Source organism: Dreissena polymorpha, chromosome 9 (genome assembly GCF_020536995.1).
Source record: "Dreissena polymorpha isolate Duluth1 chromosome 9, UMN_Dpol_1.0, whole genome shotgun sequence".
In the NCBI taxonomy this organism is placed as follows: domain Eukaryota; kingdom Metazoa; phylum Mollusca; class Bivalvia; order Myida; family Dreissenidae; genus Dreissena; species Dreissena polymorpha.
The window spans coordinates 35,687,699-35,708,447 of record NC_068363.1 but is presented as its reverse complement, the minus strand read 5'-3'; the positions used below and the strand labels follow the sequence as shown (position 1 = coordinate 35,708,447).

General features: G+C 36.3%; 2 protein-coding genes and 2 long non-coding RNA genes across 5 annotated transcripts in view; 1 reads left to right on the top strand and 3 right to left on the bottom strand.

Moving 5' to 3' along the window:
- LOC127845248 (uncharacterized) overlaps positions 1-20,749 on the bottom strand; it is a 119,957-nt gene that overhangs the window by 46,100 nt on the left and 53,108 nt on the right. The window lies entirely within an intron of this gene.
- The window catches only part of LOC127845243 (splicing factor 3B subunit 3-like), a 179,385-nt gene that overhangs the window by 109,842 nt on the left and 48,794 nt on the right, over positions 1-20,749 (top strand). The gene's annotated exons all lie outside the window — the stretch shown is intronic.
- On the bottom strand, positions 8,977-10,483 carry LOC127845247 (uncharacterized). Its single transcript, XM_052376062.1, has 5 exons — positions 10,316-10,483; positions 10,092-10,191; positions 9,901-9,971; positions 9,435-9,605; positions 8,977-9,141 (listed from the first exon to the last, which is right to left on the bottom strand). The coding sequence occupies exons 1-5, from the start codon at positions 10,376-10,378 to the stop codon at positions 9,127-9,129; spliced, it is 420 nt and encodes a 139-aa protein (XP_052232022.1). The 5' UTR covers positions 10,379-10,483; the 3' UTR covers positions 8,977-9,126.
- Positions 12,668-19,508, bottom strand: LOC127845249 (uncharacterized). Its single transcript, XR_008033143.1, has 2 exons — positions 17,998-19,508; positions 12,668-17,567 (listed from the first exon to the last, which is right to left on the bottom strand). It is a non-coding gene; the product is annotated as an uncharacterized LOC127845249 (long non-coding RNA).

Genomic DNA, 20,749 nt, shown 5'->3' with positions numbered 1-20,749 from the left:
GATGATTCAAGGGCCGTAACTCAGAAGTTTCTGCATCAATTTGGCTGATTATCACACATGACCTAGATGTTATTGCCTTTCACATTTTCATGAAGTATTGTGAAGATACAATGGCTGCAGTTATTGAGCGGAAAGGAGAAAAAACGCAATTTTTCGATGATTCAATGGTCGTAACACTGGGAGTGTCTGGGTCAATTTGGCCGATTATCGAACTTGACCTAGATTTTATTGCTTTACACATTTTCACGAAGTGTGGCAAAGATCCTACGACATTTGCTCGAGTTATTGAGCGGAAACGAGAAAAAACGCAATTTTAAGAGGATTCAAGGGCCGGAACTCAGGAGTATCTGGGTCAAATTAGCCTATTATCAAACTTGACCTAAATGTTATTGCCTTACATATTTTCATGAAGTTTGGTGAAGATCTGATGACAATTGCTCGAGTTATTGAGCGGAAACGAGAGAAAAAAACAATTTTACGATGATTCAAGGGTCGTAACTCAAGTATGTCTGGGTCAATTTGGCCGATTATCGAACTTGACCTAGGTGTTATTGCCTTACACATTTTCATGAAGATTGGTCAAGATCTGATGATAATTGCTTGACTTATTGAGCGGAAACTAATCCGGACGGAAAGACTAACTAACTAACGGACGGTGCGATTTTACTATGGTTCTGGGGGCATAACAATCCAGGAGAATATTAATGAGCTCTAAAGTGACAAACTTTGAGGAAGCAAGCGATGTGTTTGTCAGAGACACAATGCCCCCTTCTGCGCCGCTTTGAAGCCATATATTTGACCTTTGACCTTGAAGGATGATCTTGACCTTTCATCACTCAAAAGGTGCAGCTCCATAAGATACACATGCATGCCAAATATTAAGTTGCTATCTGAAGCGACATAGAAGTTATGAGCATTTTTCGAAACCTAAATGCTAAACCTAAATGCAAAGTGTGACGGAAAGACAGACAGATGGACAAACGGACGGACGGACGGACGGTCCGATCACTATATGCCCTCCTTAGTGGGCATAGAAACAAACTGAGGTACAGTGTGTGTTTTTTTCATTAAAATTCTAGGCCTGCTTTCGGCCCATTCCAAAAAGGAAAAAACGTATATATTTCCCCATATTGGACCTTAACTATGCCAATTGAAGGTTTCCACACACAAAAATAGTAATCGGCATAGTTGTTTAACGTCACTTTTGACCTTACCTGACATGTGTAAGTGTCCAATAAAACATTGGAAACATGACCGCGTCTTTGCAACACTGTTTTACTTCATGAAACAATTTCATTTCTAATGAAAAGGCTTAATAGATTGAACAGTTTTATACTCAACTCTCGACATCAATACAGTTTGTGCGTGCACCTTTTATTTTCAGAAGATTGCCAGCGCAAGAGCGTTTGTACTTAAAGGCTATGTTCTCATATTTAGTACTTACTTCCATATTCCTGTCAACATGTTAACATGTAAAAGTATAAAGTTTTAAACAAGCCGTCGTTCCAGCAGTGGCCTCACTTAAATTGCATTTCAACCCGCGAGGTATCAGGGTCAGTTCGCGGCCAGTGTGTGTGAATGTCAGAGTTTATTTACTGGTCATCGCTACGTCTTTACGACTACCTTATGTGCTGACCTGAATTCGCGGTCAGTAAAATAATCGTTATATAATATAGACGCTATTGCGTGAACTAGGTGAACTGGAATTTTCTTAAGACCAGAAATATGTTAAATGGAGATAGTCAGCGATATAATTATGGTATGTCAATAATAGATTCTTAAAGGGACATTTTCACGTTTTGGTAAATTGATAAAATTTAAATAAGTTGTTTCAGATGCGCAAAGTTTCGATTTAGTTATGATATTTGTGAGGAAACAGTGATACTGAACATTTGCCATGCTCTAATAAAGCCATTAAATGCATATTTTGACGATTTAAAAGCCTGAAAATTATTAAGCGTTGCAACGCGAAACGATTGAATATTTTGGAGAGTTATTTTTGTGTCGTTATTTTTTGTGAAACTACGATGATTGCTTATATATAGTATAAAATACATCTCTCATTAAAAGCGGAAGGATGGTTGTGGGGTCTAAATAGGAGACATTTTATGCCAGGACTCCAGGGGTCAGTAGTTCGAGCCCTGTTTAGGGTAACTTTTTGTTTTCTTTGTTTAATTTTATTCTTATTTTTTTACTGGAGCTTTTTAGAGGATATGTTTACATTTATCAAAGGAAAGCATTTCATGACAAACTTCAAAACAAACATGCCAAAATCTGTGAAAAGGCCCCTTTAATGTGTTTTCAACAATATCATGATAAATTTAATTTTTGATTAATTTAACAAGAATTATTCTACCTTATTGACTAATGTATTAAGCATGAGCGCGATGATTCTCGATACTGTTAATAATCGAATAAAATAACAATGCTCGACAAACCACTAAAACAGGTTTGTTTGAAGAACGCGCGTATAGATAATTAAACAAGGGCTGTTTGTAAAACATGCATGCCCAACATATGGGCTGTCAGTTTTAGTGGCAGCCATTGTGTGAATACGTTTTTTGTCACTGTGACCTTGATCTTTGACATAGTGACCTGAAAATCAATAGGGGTCATCTGCCTATGAAGTTTCATTATCCTAGGCCTAATTATTCTTGAGTTATCATCAGGAAACCCTTTTCCTTTTTCGAGTCACTGTGACCTTGACATTTGACCTAGTGACCTGAAAATTATTAGGGGTCATCTGCCAGTCATGATCAATGTACCTATGAAGTTTAATGATCCTAGGCGTAAGCATTCTTGAGTTATCATCCGGAAACCATTCTACTATTTCGAGTCACTGTGACCTTGACCTTTGACCTAGTGACCTGAAAATCAAAATAGGGGTCATCTGTCAGTCATGATCAATGTTCCTATGAAGTTTCATGATCCTAGGCGTAAGCATTCTTGAGTTATCATCCGGAAACAATTTTACTGTTTCGAGTCACTGTGACCTTGACATTTGACCTAGTGACCTGAAAATCAAAAGGGGTCATCTGCCAGTCATGATCAATGTTCCTATGAAGTTTCATGATCCTAGGCGTAAGCTTTCTTGAGTTATTATCCGGAAACAATTTTACTGTTTCGAATCACTGTGACCTTGACCTTTGACCTAGTGATCTGAAAATCAATAGGTGTCATCTGCCAGTCATGATCAATGTACCTTTGAAGTTTCATGATCCTAGGCATAAGCGTTCATGAGTTATCATCCGGAAACCATCTGGTGGACGGACCGACCGACCGACCGACATATGCAAAAAAAAAAACCTTCTTCGAAGGGGAGCATAAAAATGGTGCATTCGACCAGTTTCCAGATGCAATAATTCTGGAAATCAGACGTGCAAAAGAAGAAGATTTGTCAATGCAAGAGCTTCAGAACTTGATAATCATTGGATGGCCGAAAAAAGTGACATTAGTGCTGAACTCGGACAATATCACCCTCTCCGAGATACTATGATAGTATGGACAGAAGAGCCCGCGGAACGATATTCTGGCGGGGTTCGAGAGCAGAACTGAAAGAGTTCACGAAAAACTGTGTACAGTATGAGGACAGAAAACCTCTCCCTCAACAAGAAAAGTTGAAACAACATAGAAATGGATTACGACCTTGGGACAAGGTCGGATCGGACTTGTTCCAAATACAGAACAGATTATATCTCGTCGTCGTAGACTATCACACCTGCTTCATCGAAGTGGATCTTCCGACAGCAACAACAAGTCAGCAAGTGATTGACAAAATAAAGAAACACTGCTAGATTTGGAATTCCCAGTGAACTGATAACCGACGGTGGACCACAGTATACGTCCACAGAATTCCGTAACTTTACGCAGAAGTGGGGTATAAAGCATCACGTCACGTCGCCCCGCCACTCAGCATCAAACGTCTGTTTAACTTGTTGCATTTAAGTTTCATTCTGAGACGTTGAATATGTTTTAATCGAAGAAAATCTATTGTAAAACAGTCAGATATCAGGAACGAAAATGGATGAAACTTGGCAGAGCGTATATAGTAATCTTTGTTTGATGATATACAGTTTATTTATATAGTAAGGCAGTTTTAAATGCTATGAAATCATTAATGCCATGTTATAACTGGGACCAAACATCGGGGCTCAACATAATCATTTGTCTAGGTACCGAATACCAGGGACGAAGTTAAGTTTTGTATATTAGATGATAAGAAAATTAAAAATAAACGGATACTTAAGTATACTTTTCTTGTTTCATTAGTTTTGTTAATATTCGTGTATTATCGATTGTTATTCAACCCAACCGCAACATATTACACTTGTTGTGGAATCATCCTTTCCCAGCTAGTAGGCAGCTACATGTTATAATTTATATTTTAATTTGTGAAAAACGTTCTCCATATTATTCATCAGTTTAAGTTTAATAATTAACTACTGCACTTATCCAAATATATAATGATTGCTTTAAATCGAATCCACATTTAGCAAACGGGAAATCATCGACAAGTACCAGTTTAATTAAAGTGATTTTATATGATGCGTATTAATTTTAAACTTATGATTGAAAGCTTATTACATATGCTTCGTCCAAATGCTTTACTTTATAACACAAAATAATCAATTGCAACAGAAAATGGTTGACTTTCTATGCGTTTGGCAAAACTTATGATTATGTATGGCGGCATACATGAAACACGCACGTGTATTGAAGGCACAACATAACATTTGAAGGACTCCGGACTGTATTTCATTAACAAACCCAGGTGTTTGCTGATATGCATAACTAAACGGTTTTCAGACTTAGGCGGTGTATTTCCAATGTATCAAACGGAACATTCAACAAGCAGGTTTGTGACAGGCTACACTGTCGAACGGCGTTCCTGAGCAGTCTGTGTCCTTTCCGGTAGAGCACATCCGCAGGAGGCTCGCGGATCCGTCCCCACAGGTGACCGAGCACTCGCCCGTAAACCACATGGACCAGGCTAAACAAAACGATTGGATATATATCACATTACGCTCAGATATATTATTCAGATAGTGTGGACAAGTGATGCAAGTAAGAAAGAATATACCAACTGATAACAGCGCAAACAATTATACAGGCATGAAACCAATCAACCAGACATAGTAGACCGTATGGTATTAAATTATTTATAAATCTGTTTTACAACCAATAACCATGCCATCACAACAAAACATCCTATGTTGCTGGGTTTTTTTAAATCCAGATTAAAATATCATATAAACGCACTTGGACAGTTCTGCAAAGTGCACGATTTTGTATCCACAGTATCCCCTTGACAGACGGATCCCCCGTACAGTGGTTTGGGATTTGAACAGTTCCTTGTTCTGTGTGTATGTCCACTTGCACACGTTACGTCACAATTGGACCACGTGGACCATTCGGACCAATGTCCGTCGACTAAAATCAATACTTTGCAAAGTGAATACATAATCATTCAAATATCAACTTTAAGACTTGAACAAACTTTTTTCATTGTCTAAAAAGCGAACATTTAAGATGACAACGGGAATAAACTAAAGCAAGACATTTAATGAATTATCAGAAAAAATGACATGCAATACCAAGAAGCTCATTGCAATCGGGGTTCAAACAAAAGAAAATCAAAACAGCAGATTTGGCTACTAACCAGCACATGGCGAGGCATGACACGTGGCGTTTTCGAACGCCGGTCCATTACAGTCAGCTGAATTTCCGGTACTACAATGTCGTATACGTGCCTGGTTGCCTTGTCCGCATGTTACTGAACATGTTCCACTGAACCAGGACGACCAAACTGGGATTATGGAGAAAATATACGAACAACTAATATGTCCATATGTTCAGAAATCAAAGCAAATGCCTTTCCTTAATGAATATCAACACTTGTATCCTGAATGCATATTAGATGCATTTACTAACGTCAGTGATGAATGTTCACGTATTCACATTTGTCGCGCATTATGTGAATTGCGATGCTTGAAAGAAATGCTCATTTGCAAGATATTGTATTAAAAATTAGGGCCAAGTGTAAGTTTCGGGAACTATCAAACTTCTTTAACGGCCAATGCTTGTTAATGACTATTAATGGCCAAGGCTATAACATTATTTAAAATAAGTTATTGTTGTTTCTGTTGTGTGTGCTTGTTCTGAGGCGTGTGGTTGATCATTAATTTATGCTGGGAGGACATTGCACTGATACTAAGATACTATATTTTCATTGTGCACCTGCATTTCCCCTGAATTCATCAAAATAAATAATCCCGTATTGTTATTTCAACGCATACACAAATATAAAAGCAGTATTCAAAATGTCTCATTCTAGATATAAAATATTAGAAAATATTATTGTTTTTTCGCTGTCATCAATATTGCTTACTTGGGCATTTAGGTAAATTGCATGCATCCCATTCTTCACCTAGTCCATAACACTTGTGTCCGCCATTCGCTGGAGCTGAATTTGAACAGTTGCGAGAGCGTGTGATGTTGCCTGTGGCACATGTTACGCTACAAGACGACCACTGTGTCCAGTCTGACCAGTGACCATCAACTGCAACAAAATAAAAGAATTGACATCAAACGAAATTGCCTTAATACCACGCGATGTTGTGCCGGTTCCACAGGTGACTGCGCATGTAGACCACGTGGTCCAGCTGTGCCACACACCGTAAACTGAAAATAAATTAAACTAATTGGGTTCTTTTGAAAACATATCAACCTCATGTTATTGTCTCATATGCAGTATTGAACCCCTTTCATAAAATCATTTATTTCACACATATATACATGTTCACAATTCAGAGAAGAAAGTTAATATAGTATAACTTATGAGCAGTATGTGATATTCCATTTATGACTTCAATATCATTCAACTAAATAACACTTTAACAGCATTTTGCTATTTCTTTAGAAATATTGCTGACCTAAAGTTAACGTCAATGTTCAAAGTAACCAGATAGCTATAATAAATTATTTTTCTTACATACAACTTCCTAGTTTCCGTTGATTTTACGTGTTATACCTGGACATAACCCAAGATTGCAATCCAAAGTCTCGTTGGCGCTTCCAGAGCATTTGTTGCCCTTGGGCTCATTTGGCAGAAAATAACATTCTCTAGCACGAGACTTTGTTCCGTTGCTACAGGTAACCGAACATGAGGTCCATGAGTTCCAAGTGTTCCAATTACCATCAACTAAAGAGCAAAACGTTGCGTTAGTTTTTTTTATATTTGTTTTCATTTTCACCCAAGTTCCACCATATTTAAAGTCCCACGTAATACACGTGCTCTTTTCATTGACATTAAGCTACTGTAATGCAGAGTTTAATCCAAACGGAATCGAATAAAAGTTGTCTAGATTGTCATTATTGATGTCTTAGAGCAAAAACAAATAAACGATCAGATACAAATTGTCATTTCAAAGCATCTTTATGTAAAAGCGACATCAAAAGTAAAGCAAGCATTGAAATTAAAAAAAATGTATAAAAAAAGTTAACAAAGCATATTAAGATGTTCACTTAAGTATGTTTAACAAAGGATAACTAAATTTAAAGAAACATGATAAATCGTTTAACATGTCAACTTTCGTGATCATTCAGCAAAATAACGTAAGGCGACTGTTCAACCAAGAATTTGCAATCAACGGCAGCTCCGTATAGTTGATAAGAAAACAGGAGCCGTAACATGTCATCTAATATGTGTTATCAGGTAACAGATGAGAATTTTACCTGGTGGAAACGGTTGTAATTTATCTGTTCATTGATCATTCATTTACCTTGATTTCCGTGACGAAGACTACTTCATTTTACGGTTTAACATTCTGTTATCATTGAAATATTGTAATTAGAACAATGAATACAATGACGATGTAAAATGTTGTTTTTTTTACATTTGTTTTTAATAATGTTTACTTTTATGTTTACTTTGTCAGTAATAAAACCAAACCATCGCTTAAGTAAAGTCTATTAATATGCATACTAGGGCAGTGATCGGTGCTACAATCCCTCGTCTCCGTGTCTGGTCCGGCGCATGAGGTCCCATGAATATTGCTGTAAGATGGGAACATGACATAAATGAACGTCCAGAAACGAAATCAGGATAAAAAAAATCTCTTAATTATGAGCAAATGAACGTGTGTTAGAAACAGTGTGCACAAAAGTCGATAGAAATACCACTACTCAATTAGAAAAAAAAGTGTTGTAGGGACTAATTATCTTTCTAAATAATACCCCTAATAAGTTTACTTTTATACCAAACATACATAAACTGCATTCTTATTACAAGTCTAGTATATGTCAAATATTATAGATATTCAACTAACAAACTGTCTTCATCATCATACCAATTAGGTCCGGGCCCATCAATCTCTCCAATTTCTCTCCGGGGATTGCAATTTCAAATTTTACCCTGAACACATTCCGTGCGTGTCCATCGACCTTGTCATATTTTTTAAGACCTTTATTTTCATACATCTGATTATTGAGGGTTACTTTCAGCACATTGCATGGCGTTTATTCACTAAAACGAGTCAACCTAAAATATGGCCTAACCTTGTCCAGCAAAAAAAGTGTGAACACCACATTGATTACAAAAATCTTAAAACAAGGGAAAATCAACACATTAACTGCGCCAATACAATGCGATTATCGACTTATCTTACCTGTCATAGTGACACCTCCTCGTCCTCTGCTGTGACCCTCCTCCGCAGGTCACCGAACACTTGGCCCATGAAGCCCAATCGTTCCAAATACCGTCCACTGATGTATGAGTTCAAATATGCTAATAATATATTTTTGCATACCATTTAATAATTGAAATATAGTTTTTGAGCTTTTTCACCGTGTGTGTGTTTTTTATGTTAATTATACACTTCAAAGGTACCAGCTAAATTGAAACACCAATACTATTAATACCTAATCTGTTCATAGGTTGCATAAAAAAAAAACGATAGATGTGCGTGATACCTGGACATGCATGAGAGGCGCAGGCTTTGGCAAAATTTAGGTTTCCAACGCAGTCATGGCCGTGTGGTTTGTCGGGTGGAAAATAGCATGTCCTATTCCTAATCATATAGCCGCCTCCGCAGGTTAGGGTGCAGTCGGCCCACTGTGACCATTCCGTTAATACTCCATCGACTTAGTAACAAAATATATCAACATTCAACGGTACAAATTGAAAATAAATTGGCAAACAGTTATATTCTGGGTTACAAAGCAATTAGATTCTGAGACATGATATATGTTTAAGATCTCGTTAAATTCAATTAATTGTTTACGGATAGTTTTTAGAAGGTTGGTAGTCCTTTTGAAAAAGAAAAAAAAACTATGTAAGATGTAAATAACTTATAAAATGTATTGATTCTGAAACGCGAACTTAATACACCTAAATTATTTAATTTAAAATAACAAACAATACGATATTGTCACACCTGGGCAATCTGAATTTCCACATGTCTGGTTTTCGTGTGAGATTCCCAAACAGGCCAAACCATGGGGAACGTTAGGTGGGAAATGACAGACGCGCACGCGATCTTGTATTCCTCCTCCGCACGTGACCGGACAAGCGCTCCACGTGCTCCAGTTTTCGAACACACCGTCAACTGAGTGAAAGACAAGAAAATAAGATAAATCAAAAATTTTGAAAAACATTGCCTATAAATGATTTTTACAATGAATCCAATGTAAATCTATTCAAACAGTGTCAAAGTTGACCTTGCATGAAACATTTAGTAATTTTTTATAATTGTGCAGTAATTAATATATTATGAACTTAAGTGGACACATGGTTCGAAAAAAGTTATAAGCAAGCGCCGCAATGAACTGCATCTTATTAATACTAAATTATGTATCTTGGCAGCGAACAGCATCATAACGTTTTTAATAAAATATAATCACCAGGACAATGCCCATTGTCACATAACTGAGTAGATGTATCATTTCCTGGACAGCTATTGCCTCTGTCATACCTTAAAGACGGTAAACGAAATAAAACATTTGGTTCACAGTGGTTCGAATGGCATTATCGATAACATGAAAATAAGTATGTTGCAAAACGAAAAATATTTATATATTGATATGTTTCATACCTTGGATCGAACTGGCACTGTCTTGTCCTGGTTTGGAAACCACTTGCGCAAGAAACAGAACATTTGGAATAAGCGGACCACTGGGTCCAAATGCCGTCCACTGAAATGAACATAAGGGTCAAATTTAACAATGCATTGATAAAAATTATGTCAACAAGATTTTGTATTTTCATCAAGAAACTAACCATGCATCGATATGCATTTTATTTAAGTGCAAACCATACCTGGACAATTCCGGGAATTGCACACCTGCGTTTGATTTTTGGGCCCCGGGCAGTATTGTCCATGCAAGGTGTTGTCGGGGTAGGTACACTGCCTCTCTCGATACTGTTGCCCGCCCCCACAGGTTAGCGTGCACACCGTCCATGAGGTCCAGTTTGACCAGTGGCCATCAGCTGCGGTTTGCAACGCGATATTTGTGCAAGCAGGCAGAGCAAAAAAAATCATTTTCCTCGATATAGTGATGCTTATATGAAATGTCATAATTGAAAAACATTACTAATTCCGTATTTGCCTTGACATTAAGGGAATTTAATTAACCGTTCATGTCAAGCTCGTTTATGCAAATTCATAAATACATCATAAACTCATTAACCATGGCTTGAACGATCATGAACGCATGTGGCTACATATTTTGTATATGAAACCATAGCAACCGGTTAAACTGACATTTTCACAGATATTGGTATATTTTTAAGGTTGTCGTTAAATGCTTTAAATAGATAGTGTTAACATCGAATCTAAAGATTTACAACAAAAATAAAGTTGAATTAAGAAAACAAATCAACACCTGGGCTCGCACCACTCACCTTTGAAGTAAAATACTAGCGCTTAAACCACTTAGCCATCCATGATGACATGTAACAGAACGTATTTTATACTGTTTATAAGTAATCCTTGTATTGTCAAAAAATATAACGATAACAAGAGAACTTTCCAAATTATACCATTGTGTAACGCTTTATAATTTTCAGGTTTTTTAATTGTCAAAAGATGCAAAAAATGCATATTTAAGAGCATATATATATTTGTTTTTCAATAATTGTAATCGAATTTAATGCGAACAAAGTTACATCTATTGAGCAAACAATGGCAGAGCTTGTACTTATGTGTTGCGGTTATAATTTTCGTGGTAACATCTTTCGTGGCGTAGAATAAATTGACTGAGTTTTTCTTTCTTTCATGGCTATTGCTGTCATTATTTAATGCAGATTCAATGACTTGATTTGGTTTTATAATTAAATACTATGAATATTTAAACCCCTCTGAGTACACCAGGGTACTAATTAACTCACCGGTCGGTAGCGTTGTTTTTGGCGGTGTTGTTGTGGTGGCTACAATCAGAAAAACACAATTATAAATATAATACTCCCCATTTTACCATATACAATTCAATAAATTGCCTTAAACGATTAAAGTTTACCTATTATAATACCTCTTATAATAAATCAGTTATGGAAGGACTCACTAGGGCAAGACTGCACGTTACATGGCGCCGTCTCATTTAGTGGCACTGAGCAGTCAGCCCCATGAGGTCTGTTTTGAGGGAAGTAGCAGTCCCGTGTTCGAGTGTGGACACCTCCACCACAGCTCGCGGAGCAAAAGGTCCAGGAATTCCAGGGTTGAATAACACCGTCAACTGAAATTCGAAATTCTAAATGTTACATGTGTATGTCCCTATGAGATAAACCTGATATACCATATTTGAAACAATGCTATCCATGTTTCTCAGACCTTTGTTGGTCTTTAAAAGACCATGTTTTCTGCATGGTCAAGTATGTTTCATGATGTTCTTACCGTTCTAGTGAGCATCGTCGACACAGCATATTTACATACTATGATTTGATAGGCCATGTGGTTTATAATGGTCACCACGGTCCTATAACGTTCTTAATACCAGTGTTCATTATGTCAACTATCAAAGCCCACTAAACGCTGTCCCTTTCAAACTATCAATCACCAAAATAATATTACACTATTTTATTTATTATACTCATTACACATTTCACGCATGCACACATTCACAAAAAGTGTACCTTGTTCTTTGCAATACTTGCTCATTTGTATTTAACAAATAATTCTAACAATGTTTAGTTATGACAGAATCAACAATGGTCTGTAACTTATTTGCAAATAACTAAGACATCAAGACCGAAGAATATACTCAGTGAAGTATTACTCAAATATTGCTGACTTACTTGGACACTCGTTTGTACTACACTTCTCTGTTACGGTAGACTGGCCAGTACAGTTAAGACCGATTGGGGCGACCTCGTCATAAATACACCGACGTGTTTTCGTACGTTGTCCTCCGCCGCATGTTTGGCTGCACGTGGAGAAAGCAGACCATGTCGACCAGCGTGCATCAACTGAAAATCAAGAAGAGCATGTCAGTGAAACAAAAAAGGGCAACTACAGAGAATAATAATTATATTATAATGCGGCTGATATTGTATTGCTTTGGTACAACATTCTTTCTATATCGTGCAAATCATTTATGTATTGTCCTCGGTGGTAATGAAAAGGTCATAGACCGGACGGACTCGTATGACTTGAAGGAAAGAACAAACACAATATTGTTGATTGAAAACGGGCATTTATTATAAAATGCCATAAAAAAGATAAAAATAGAACAGATTCTTTCCAGAAAGGCATAATGGGTGGTAAAAACACGCCACGCGTATATACACATACAAAAACATGAATTTGAATGTGATGACGGCGGGAAAAACACGCCCAAAATAAGTATAAAAGAAAAATATTTGATGCGTATAACAGTAAAATAAGAAACAAATGTGTTTTACACACAGGTAAAAACATACATAGTACGGGAGTCAAAACCTTATGGCGGAGAAGGGGTGGAGGTGGGTTGTTAATTTCGACCATATTGGATTCCTCGTTAGTCTAAAAGGATACAAAGGGCCACAATGGCCAACACTGAATTTGATTGGTCAAAAGAGCCCATGTGACCCCACACTGAGGTTATACACAAGTAATTAAATATAAGGCTTGAACCAATATAATGTTCAACAATTAAGAAATCGTACAATGACATAAAATATTTTATGTGTGCATAAAATATTATTTATGTATTGTCCTCGGTGGTAATGAAAAGGTCATAGACCGGACGGACTCGTATGACTTGAAGGAAAGAACAAACACAATATTGTTGATTGAAAACGGGCATTTATTATAAAATGCCATAAAAAAGATAAAAATAGAACAGATTCTTTCCAGAAAGGCATAATGGGTGGTAAAAACACGCCACAAAGGGGACCGGAACGGGAACCCCGCCGCCCATGAAGTACGGGAGAGGACCGCAATTCGAAAAGGGGGTAGGTGCCCCTGAATGAATATAAACGTAGCCATACGATTAAGGTCAGGTAATGTGAAAATTAAGGACAAATAAGCATTATAAGCTTTGATTTGTTAAGAGCCCCTAGGCTTAAATCATCCATCTGCTAATTAATAACAAGTTATAAAACATAGTGAAGTAAATTAATTGAAAACAATAGGATTGGTGTTCAACGATCACTAGAACAAGCATAACTTAATATGTGTATGCTCCATAAGAAAAACACTGCCAGAAAAAAGCAGTGTTAATAAGAACTGCTTAACCTAATTGTCAACAAAATTGACTTAGACCTATATGTAAATAATTGGAGCTGCGACCTTAACCAGTCAGACATAAAACAACCAATATTTGTATAAAGTAAAAGCACTAGTAAAACTGGTGAAAGACTACCTGCAGCCTTTAACTGTCAGGGAAACATAACTTTTACAGCAAAACAACAAAAGTAAAGTAAGAAGATGCACACTTAAAGGAGTAAGCAATCATGAAGAAAAAACCATGTATCTGCGGCCTTAAACTGACATACAACATTGGGGATATATCCAACAAATAATGGCTTTAATAAACAGCCTTGTTAAAAGGTGAAACGTTTGCTTGCAGCCTAAAACTGTCAGGTAAACATAAATTGTACGGCAAAGCAACACACCATAAAATAAGACAACGTACCGGTAAAAGAGTAGGCAATCAATAATATAGTATAATCCCCGATCCGAGCACTAAACCGCCAGACAACATAGGAGATATAAGCAACAGATACTTGCCTTAAACAGCAGCCTTATTAAGATACGATTACCTGCAGCCTTAAACTGTCAGGTAAACATAAATTGTAAAGCAAAGCAACGAAAATAAATATAAAAAAGATGTAACTGTAAAAAGTAGGCAATAATATAGGAAAACAATGGATCTGTGGCCCTAAACCATCATGCATAGGAGATATATACAACAGATATGGCCCTAATTACAGGCCTTTGTTATAGGTGAAAAATTCCCTGTATCGATAAGAAAGTAAACAATAATATGTTATACAATGGAGCTGCGGCCTTAAACCAACAAGATGACCAAACAGATGTATACAACAGATTTTGGAATTAAGACTAAGTACAGGTACCTGTTAAGAGGTGAAAATGAATGTGCAGCTTTAAACTATAAGATTAACCTTAAATGTACAAGAACCTGACGAAGCAAAATATTAAAATGTAGTGGTTAAGTAGTATGATATCATGAACCCAGTGTAAAACAATGTAGGGGCTGCCATTAACCATCAGACAACATATGAAAAGTATTTAACACATATTGGCTTGAATAAAGGGTATTGGTAAAATTTTAAATACAATCTGCACCCTTTACCTATCAGGTAAACATAGATTGTACAGCAGAACAACAAAAGTAAAAATATGTACCCATACAGGAGTAAGCAACCATATAGTAAAACAATGGAACTGCATTCTTAAACTATCAGACAATGAGATAAAAAAGACAAACATTGCCTTAATAACAGACCTTGGTAATAGGTAAAAGGTTACCTGCGGGGTTAAACTGTTGGTTAAACATAAACAGTCAAGCAACACAACAAAAGCAAATTAATAATTGTAACACATAAACAGGGAAAGCAATAATGTACTGTGTAGTACAACTATGGAGCTGTGGTTTGGAACCGACAGACAACCAGCATTGGCATGAAGTACATGTACCAGTAAATGAGTAAAAGACCATTAGAACAATAAACTGTCAGTTAACATATATACATAATATGAAAAACCTTGACAAAAGTAAGATTCGGAATGTACTTGAAAAAGGGCGACCAATCAAAATTTAATAAACAATTGGGCTGCAGATGTAAACAGGCAGACAGTTAAAGAGACAGATACAACAAATACCAATAATCCAGAGGAATATCTGTGGGAATAACCATATGGAACAGCTCGGGTAACAAGCCCGTGATTTAAAACGTGAAAGAACTGGGCTAACGATTATCGCTTATGAGTAAGCAAAGTAAAAAGGGTAATGGATTATGATGGAAAATATATATGTAATGGCTTTCGAGGACAAAACCTAGGAAACGTATTGATCTTATTTGGTGTGACTTAGTGGAGCATGATTATTTACATAGGGATGTGGCAGATCCCTGTGGGGCGACATTCCCTTTAACTCAGAGATATGAAAAACTAATATGCCCAACAGTAGCTTCAAAATCTTAGACCCAGAAGCATCTTTTGGGAGATGAAGATTATCGGGCAGAAGGCAATTTTATTCGTATAATACGCCAACACACAGGTTTATAATGGGAAAGATGTGTTGACACTAGAAATGTTAGAATAACTACCCGTTAAGATTGGCATATACGGTAAAATTGGCACATACCAATAAGAAAAACAGGGAAAATAAGTTAAAAACTTTGGTCATAAGAAATAGAAATAAGTTTAGTTAGAGGGGTAGTGTAAACCCCAACGATGCCTGACTGGGCAGAAATTAAAAGATAAATATATGCATGGCATGTCCAGATATCTGAATCAGACGGAACATGTAAGAAGTACAAGCATGACCTGATCTGGTACCCAACTTAGGTAAAATAGCTCCTTCGTAGAGAACTATAGTATTAATATCAGCCTAAACTGAATAACTAAAATCCTGCAGAATATTGAAAAATATAAGCATGGACTGAACTGAATAACTAAAATCATGCATAAATTTAGTTCCTTCGTAGAGAACTATATCCTCAATATCGTCCTGAACGGAATAACTAAAATCAGGAAGAATACTGAAAAATATAAGCGAGGGTTGCATAAAACATAGTTCCTTCGTAGAGAACCATAACATCAATATCAGCCTGAATGGAATACTGAAAATCAGTTTGAATATAGAAAAATATATGCACAGCCTGAATAAATATAGTTCCTTCGTAGAGAACTAAAATCTCAATATCGGCCTGAACGGTCCAACTAAAATCAGGCTGAATATTGTAAAATATAATAAGCAAAGCCTGCATAAACATAGTTCCTTCGTAGAGAACTAAGATATCAATATCGGCCTGAACAGTCCAACTAAAATCAGGCTGAATATTGGAAAATAATAATAAGCAAGGCCTGCATAAACATAGTTCTGCGTAGAGAACTAAAATATCAATATCGGCCTGAACGGTCCAACTAAACTCAGGCTGAATATTGGAAAATAATAATAAGCAAGGCCTGCATAAAAATAGTTCTGCGTAGAGAACTATAACATCCATATCAGCCTGAACGGTATAACTAAAATCAGGCTGAATAATGGAAAATATAAAAGCAAGGCCTGCATAAACATAGTTCTGCGTAGAGAACTATAATATTGTTCTGCGTAGAGAACTATAATAACAATATCAGCCTGAACGGTATAAGCAAAATCAGGCCAAATATTGAAAAATAAATAAGCAAGGCCTGCATAAACATAGTTCTGCGTAGAGAACTATAATAACAATATCAGCCTGAACGGTATAAGCAAAATCAGGCCAAATATTGAAAAATGAATAAGCAAGGCCTTCATAAACATAGTTCCTGCGTAGAGAACTATAACAACAATATCAGCCTGAACGGTATAAGCAAAATCAGGCCGAATATTGAAAAATATAATCAAGGCCTGCATAAAAATAGTTCCTTCGTAGAGAACTATAACATCAATATCAGTCTAAACTGAAAAAATTTTAATCAGGCATATACATACTTACTTCGGAGAGAACTAAACCATTAGTATCAGCCTGAGCTGATAACTATAATCGGACATAACATTAAAAATGTATAAGTATGACATATAAAACTAAAAAACTGAAGATCACTAGATAAAACACAATGTTCTGAAGAGTGAAGTCTTCCTGTTTCTAGCCGTAATTGTTCGTTCTGGTCCTTCGTGGTTTAATGTAGTGTTCGATAGGAAGGGCTGAAAATGTGCCTTATCGTCCCATTGTAGTACTTGTACAGGAAGTGCCAGCCAGCGGACAGGTCCTCTGTATTGGGGTGTTGAGAGGTAGGCAGGTTAATGTAGTGTTCAAAGGAAGGGCTGGGAACGTGCCTTATCGCCCCTTTGTAGTACTTGTACAGGAAGTGCCAGCCAGCGGACAGGTCCTTTGTATTGCGGTGTTGAGAGGTAGGCATGGCCTGAAATGATAACTAACAGCGTGCATATATTATAAAACCAGCAGCATACAGAACAGATGATTAAAATGATTTAAACTTGGTATTATCTTGAAAATATAATGACAGATAACAAAAATTACATTAATATTGCTAAAGAGATTATAAATAATTGTCTCCAAAATCCTATTGTAAAATATACTGTGAGTCGAAAACATAATCAAATGTTAAGAAGAGCCGCTTTTTTATAATTCATACAGTATATAACCCACGAGTTCAAGATTGTGAATATGATTCACATTGTTCATGACTTAAGTGCATAAAGACACATACCGGTAAATGATAGTATATTAAATAGCGAGCATGGCTTTTAGTGACAATAACACTAGAGTGTGTTTTAGATAGTTACAAATACATATGTCTTGCTTATAATGAGCACAAATGTTATACGTACACAAATACTTGAAACCTGAAACTTGCTTATTTGATGAAACACCTATGTATATAATTATATAAATCAAAATGTGTTTACAAAACATATACCTGTACATAAAATTGATATAAAAAAATTAAATTTGATAGATATTACACTTATGAAGCATTAATGAAAGTATAATCATGGAAAATAGTTTGATAAATAAAAATGTAGAAAGAAACTTCAGCAAGTTTTTGGCATCATAAAGACACGCTTTTTCATTAACTGAAGGATACGTGAAAGGATATTTCTGTTCTCTGGCTCGGGCTGGGGGATTCTGCAGCTACCGGTCACCTTTACGGACACTCCTTGGGTATAACCTTATGTGAACTATTGTGACTACAAGTCACAAATAGACTGACCAGATGTGACTACAAGACAAAACTTGGAAGGTTAAAATTACATTGTGACTATAAGACACACCACGCCACATACAAATAAGATATATATATATATATGAATATGAAGCTTTTAAGAATATTAAAATTACTTATAGTTTTTAGTAGTTACAGACTTAACAAGGATATGTTAATGAAAATATTACGACCAAATAATTGCCATAAAGAAAACATGAACAACAATAGCACAACAAAACACATCACAAGAATTTTAAAATACACACGTTGACCATATAAATGAGGTATGGTAATATAGACTAAAATGAAAGGGTGTTTCATTGTTTATTTCATAAAAACGTGAAGACATCTGTTAATGTGACAGTGGGAAACCCAGCTAAACTGACAATACAAATGTGTCGTAAATATTCATAAAGTATAAGCCCAGGCTGAACTTTAAATTAAATAAGACAATAATAAATATACAAGATATATAGAGCTGACCCGAATTGATCATCATTCTTAAAAAGGCAGAAAAAATAATAATTTAAACAGCCAGAACTTAAAGTCAGGCACAAATGTTAACACGATATTTGAATACTTATCTGAACTGAATCAGTATGACTGATACAGGGCAGCGACAACTGTGTAGCTGATCAGCATTAAAAAAAGTGACTGGCGATATGCGCTAATTACGCTGTGGGCGCCGCCATCTTGGAAACCTTTCACGGTAGACTGCGTATACGTCGCAAAGTTTTCTGCACACGGCACTGATAGTGATAAGCATGTGTACTCGTTCAACTGCCCTTTAAACTTAGTATCACACGGGATAACACCATTGGTGTAAGTCTTCGTACAACGAGAGATTATCCTTCACATAAACGGAATGAAACGGCATCATATCCTATTAAAATTAATCCTTGGAAGTATCGCCTAAGAGCGTAATTGTTAATTTCGACCATATTGGATTCCTCGTTAGTCTAAAAGGATACAAAGGGCCACAATGGCCAACACTGAATTTGATTGGTCAAAAGAGCCCATGTGACCCCACACTGAGGTTATACACAAGTAATTAAATATAAGGCTTGAACCAATATAATGTTCAACAATTAAGAAATCGTACAATGACATAAAATATTTTATGTGTGCATAAAATATTATAAATATACGGCTAACCTGGACACAGTTGTGTGTTGCAATATTTTGCTTGAGCTTGATCCCCATCGCAATCATCACCATGCGGCGTGTCCGGATAGCGGGTATAGAAACTGCACGTGCGGTTTCGAACAGCTCGACCCGTGCCGCATGTGACCGTGCACTGACTCCATGGATACCAGGAAGACCAAATGCCATCAACTTTAAGGGGATTAAACACAACCGTTGTGGATGAACATTTTATGGATAAAGAGGGAACATGACATTTGAAATTCGTTGATTTAAAACAGTGCCATTTACAAAGAAAATAGCGAAATAACCCATTTTAAGCTTAACATTTCATTTCATATTTATGTCTATGGACATATAAAATATTTTTTATTTAACAACTGTCTAAAAACCGATTTTCAAAAAACAAGAATTAATGCATATAACGATTCGGTTTCACCAACCATTTAAATAATCATCTACATGCACGAATACACTGACAGCAATATAATTATTTATGCGCTCAGTTACTATTTTCTTATTCAAGTCAGTAATTTGCGAGAAAAAAAATCGAAAAAAATGACTACCTGGACATTCTATCAACCCACATTCCTGCAACTCCAGTGTGCCTCCCGGACACGGTAGACCACGGGCAAAGTCAGGCCCATACAGGCAAACTCGAGTTCTCGACCTCTTCCCTCCCGCACAAGTGTGAGTACAATCTGACCACGTGGACCAATCGTTCCACGCGCCATCAACTAAGACATAACCCCATCATAAAATCCTCTAAATCAAATGGGATTTGATAAATAATTATATGAACAATATATACTTCAACATACTGGTTTTATCTTATAAATAAGAAGAGATTGAGCTATATTTGTATTTAAAGGGACATCTTCACAGTTCGAAAGAATGAGAAATTTCAAACTTTTTGCCATGAATTCAAAAAGTAAATGAATAATGTTCATCCAAAAGAGTAATGACGGAGACTCATACTGACGATACATGTACTTTTACCAATACTCATCATAAGAAATTGATAAAATTATGATGCGTTACAAACGCATAATTATGAGAGTTCTGTTGTTATCGTTACATTGTTGTTGTTGTTTCTGTATGTGGATGGATAATAAAAAGTATAACATACATTCTCATTTATATGAGCATTGATGGCCGAGTGGTCTCGGCGTTAATCTTTTACCCCTAGGGTCAGTGTTTCGAGCCTGTGTGTGAATAACATTTATCTTGCT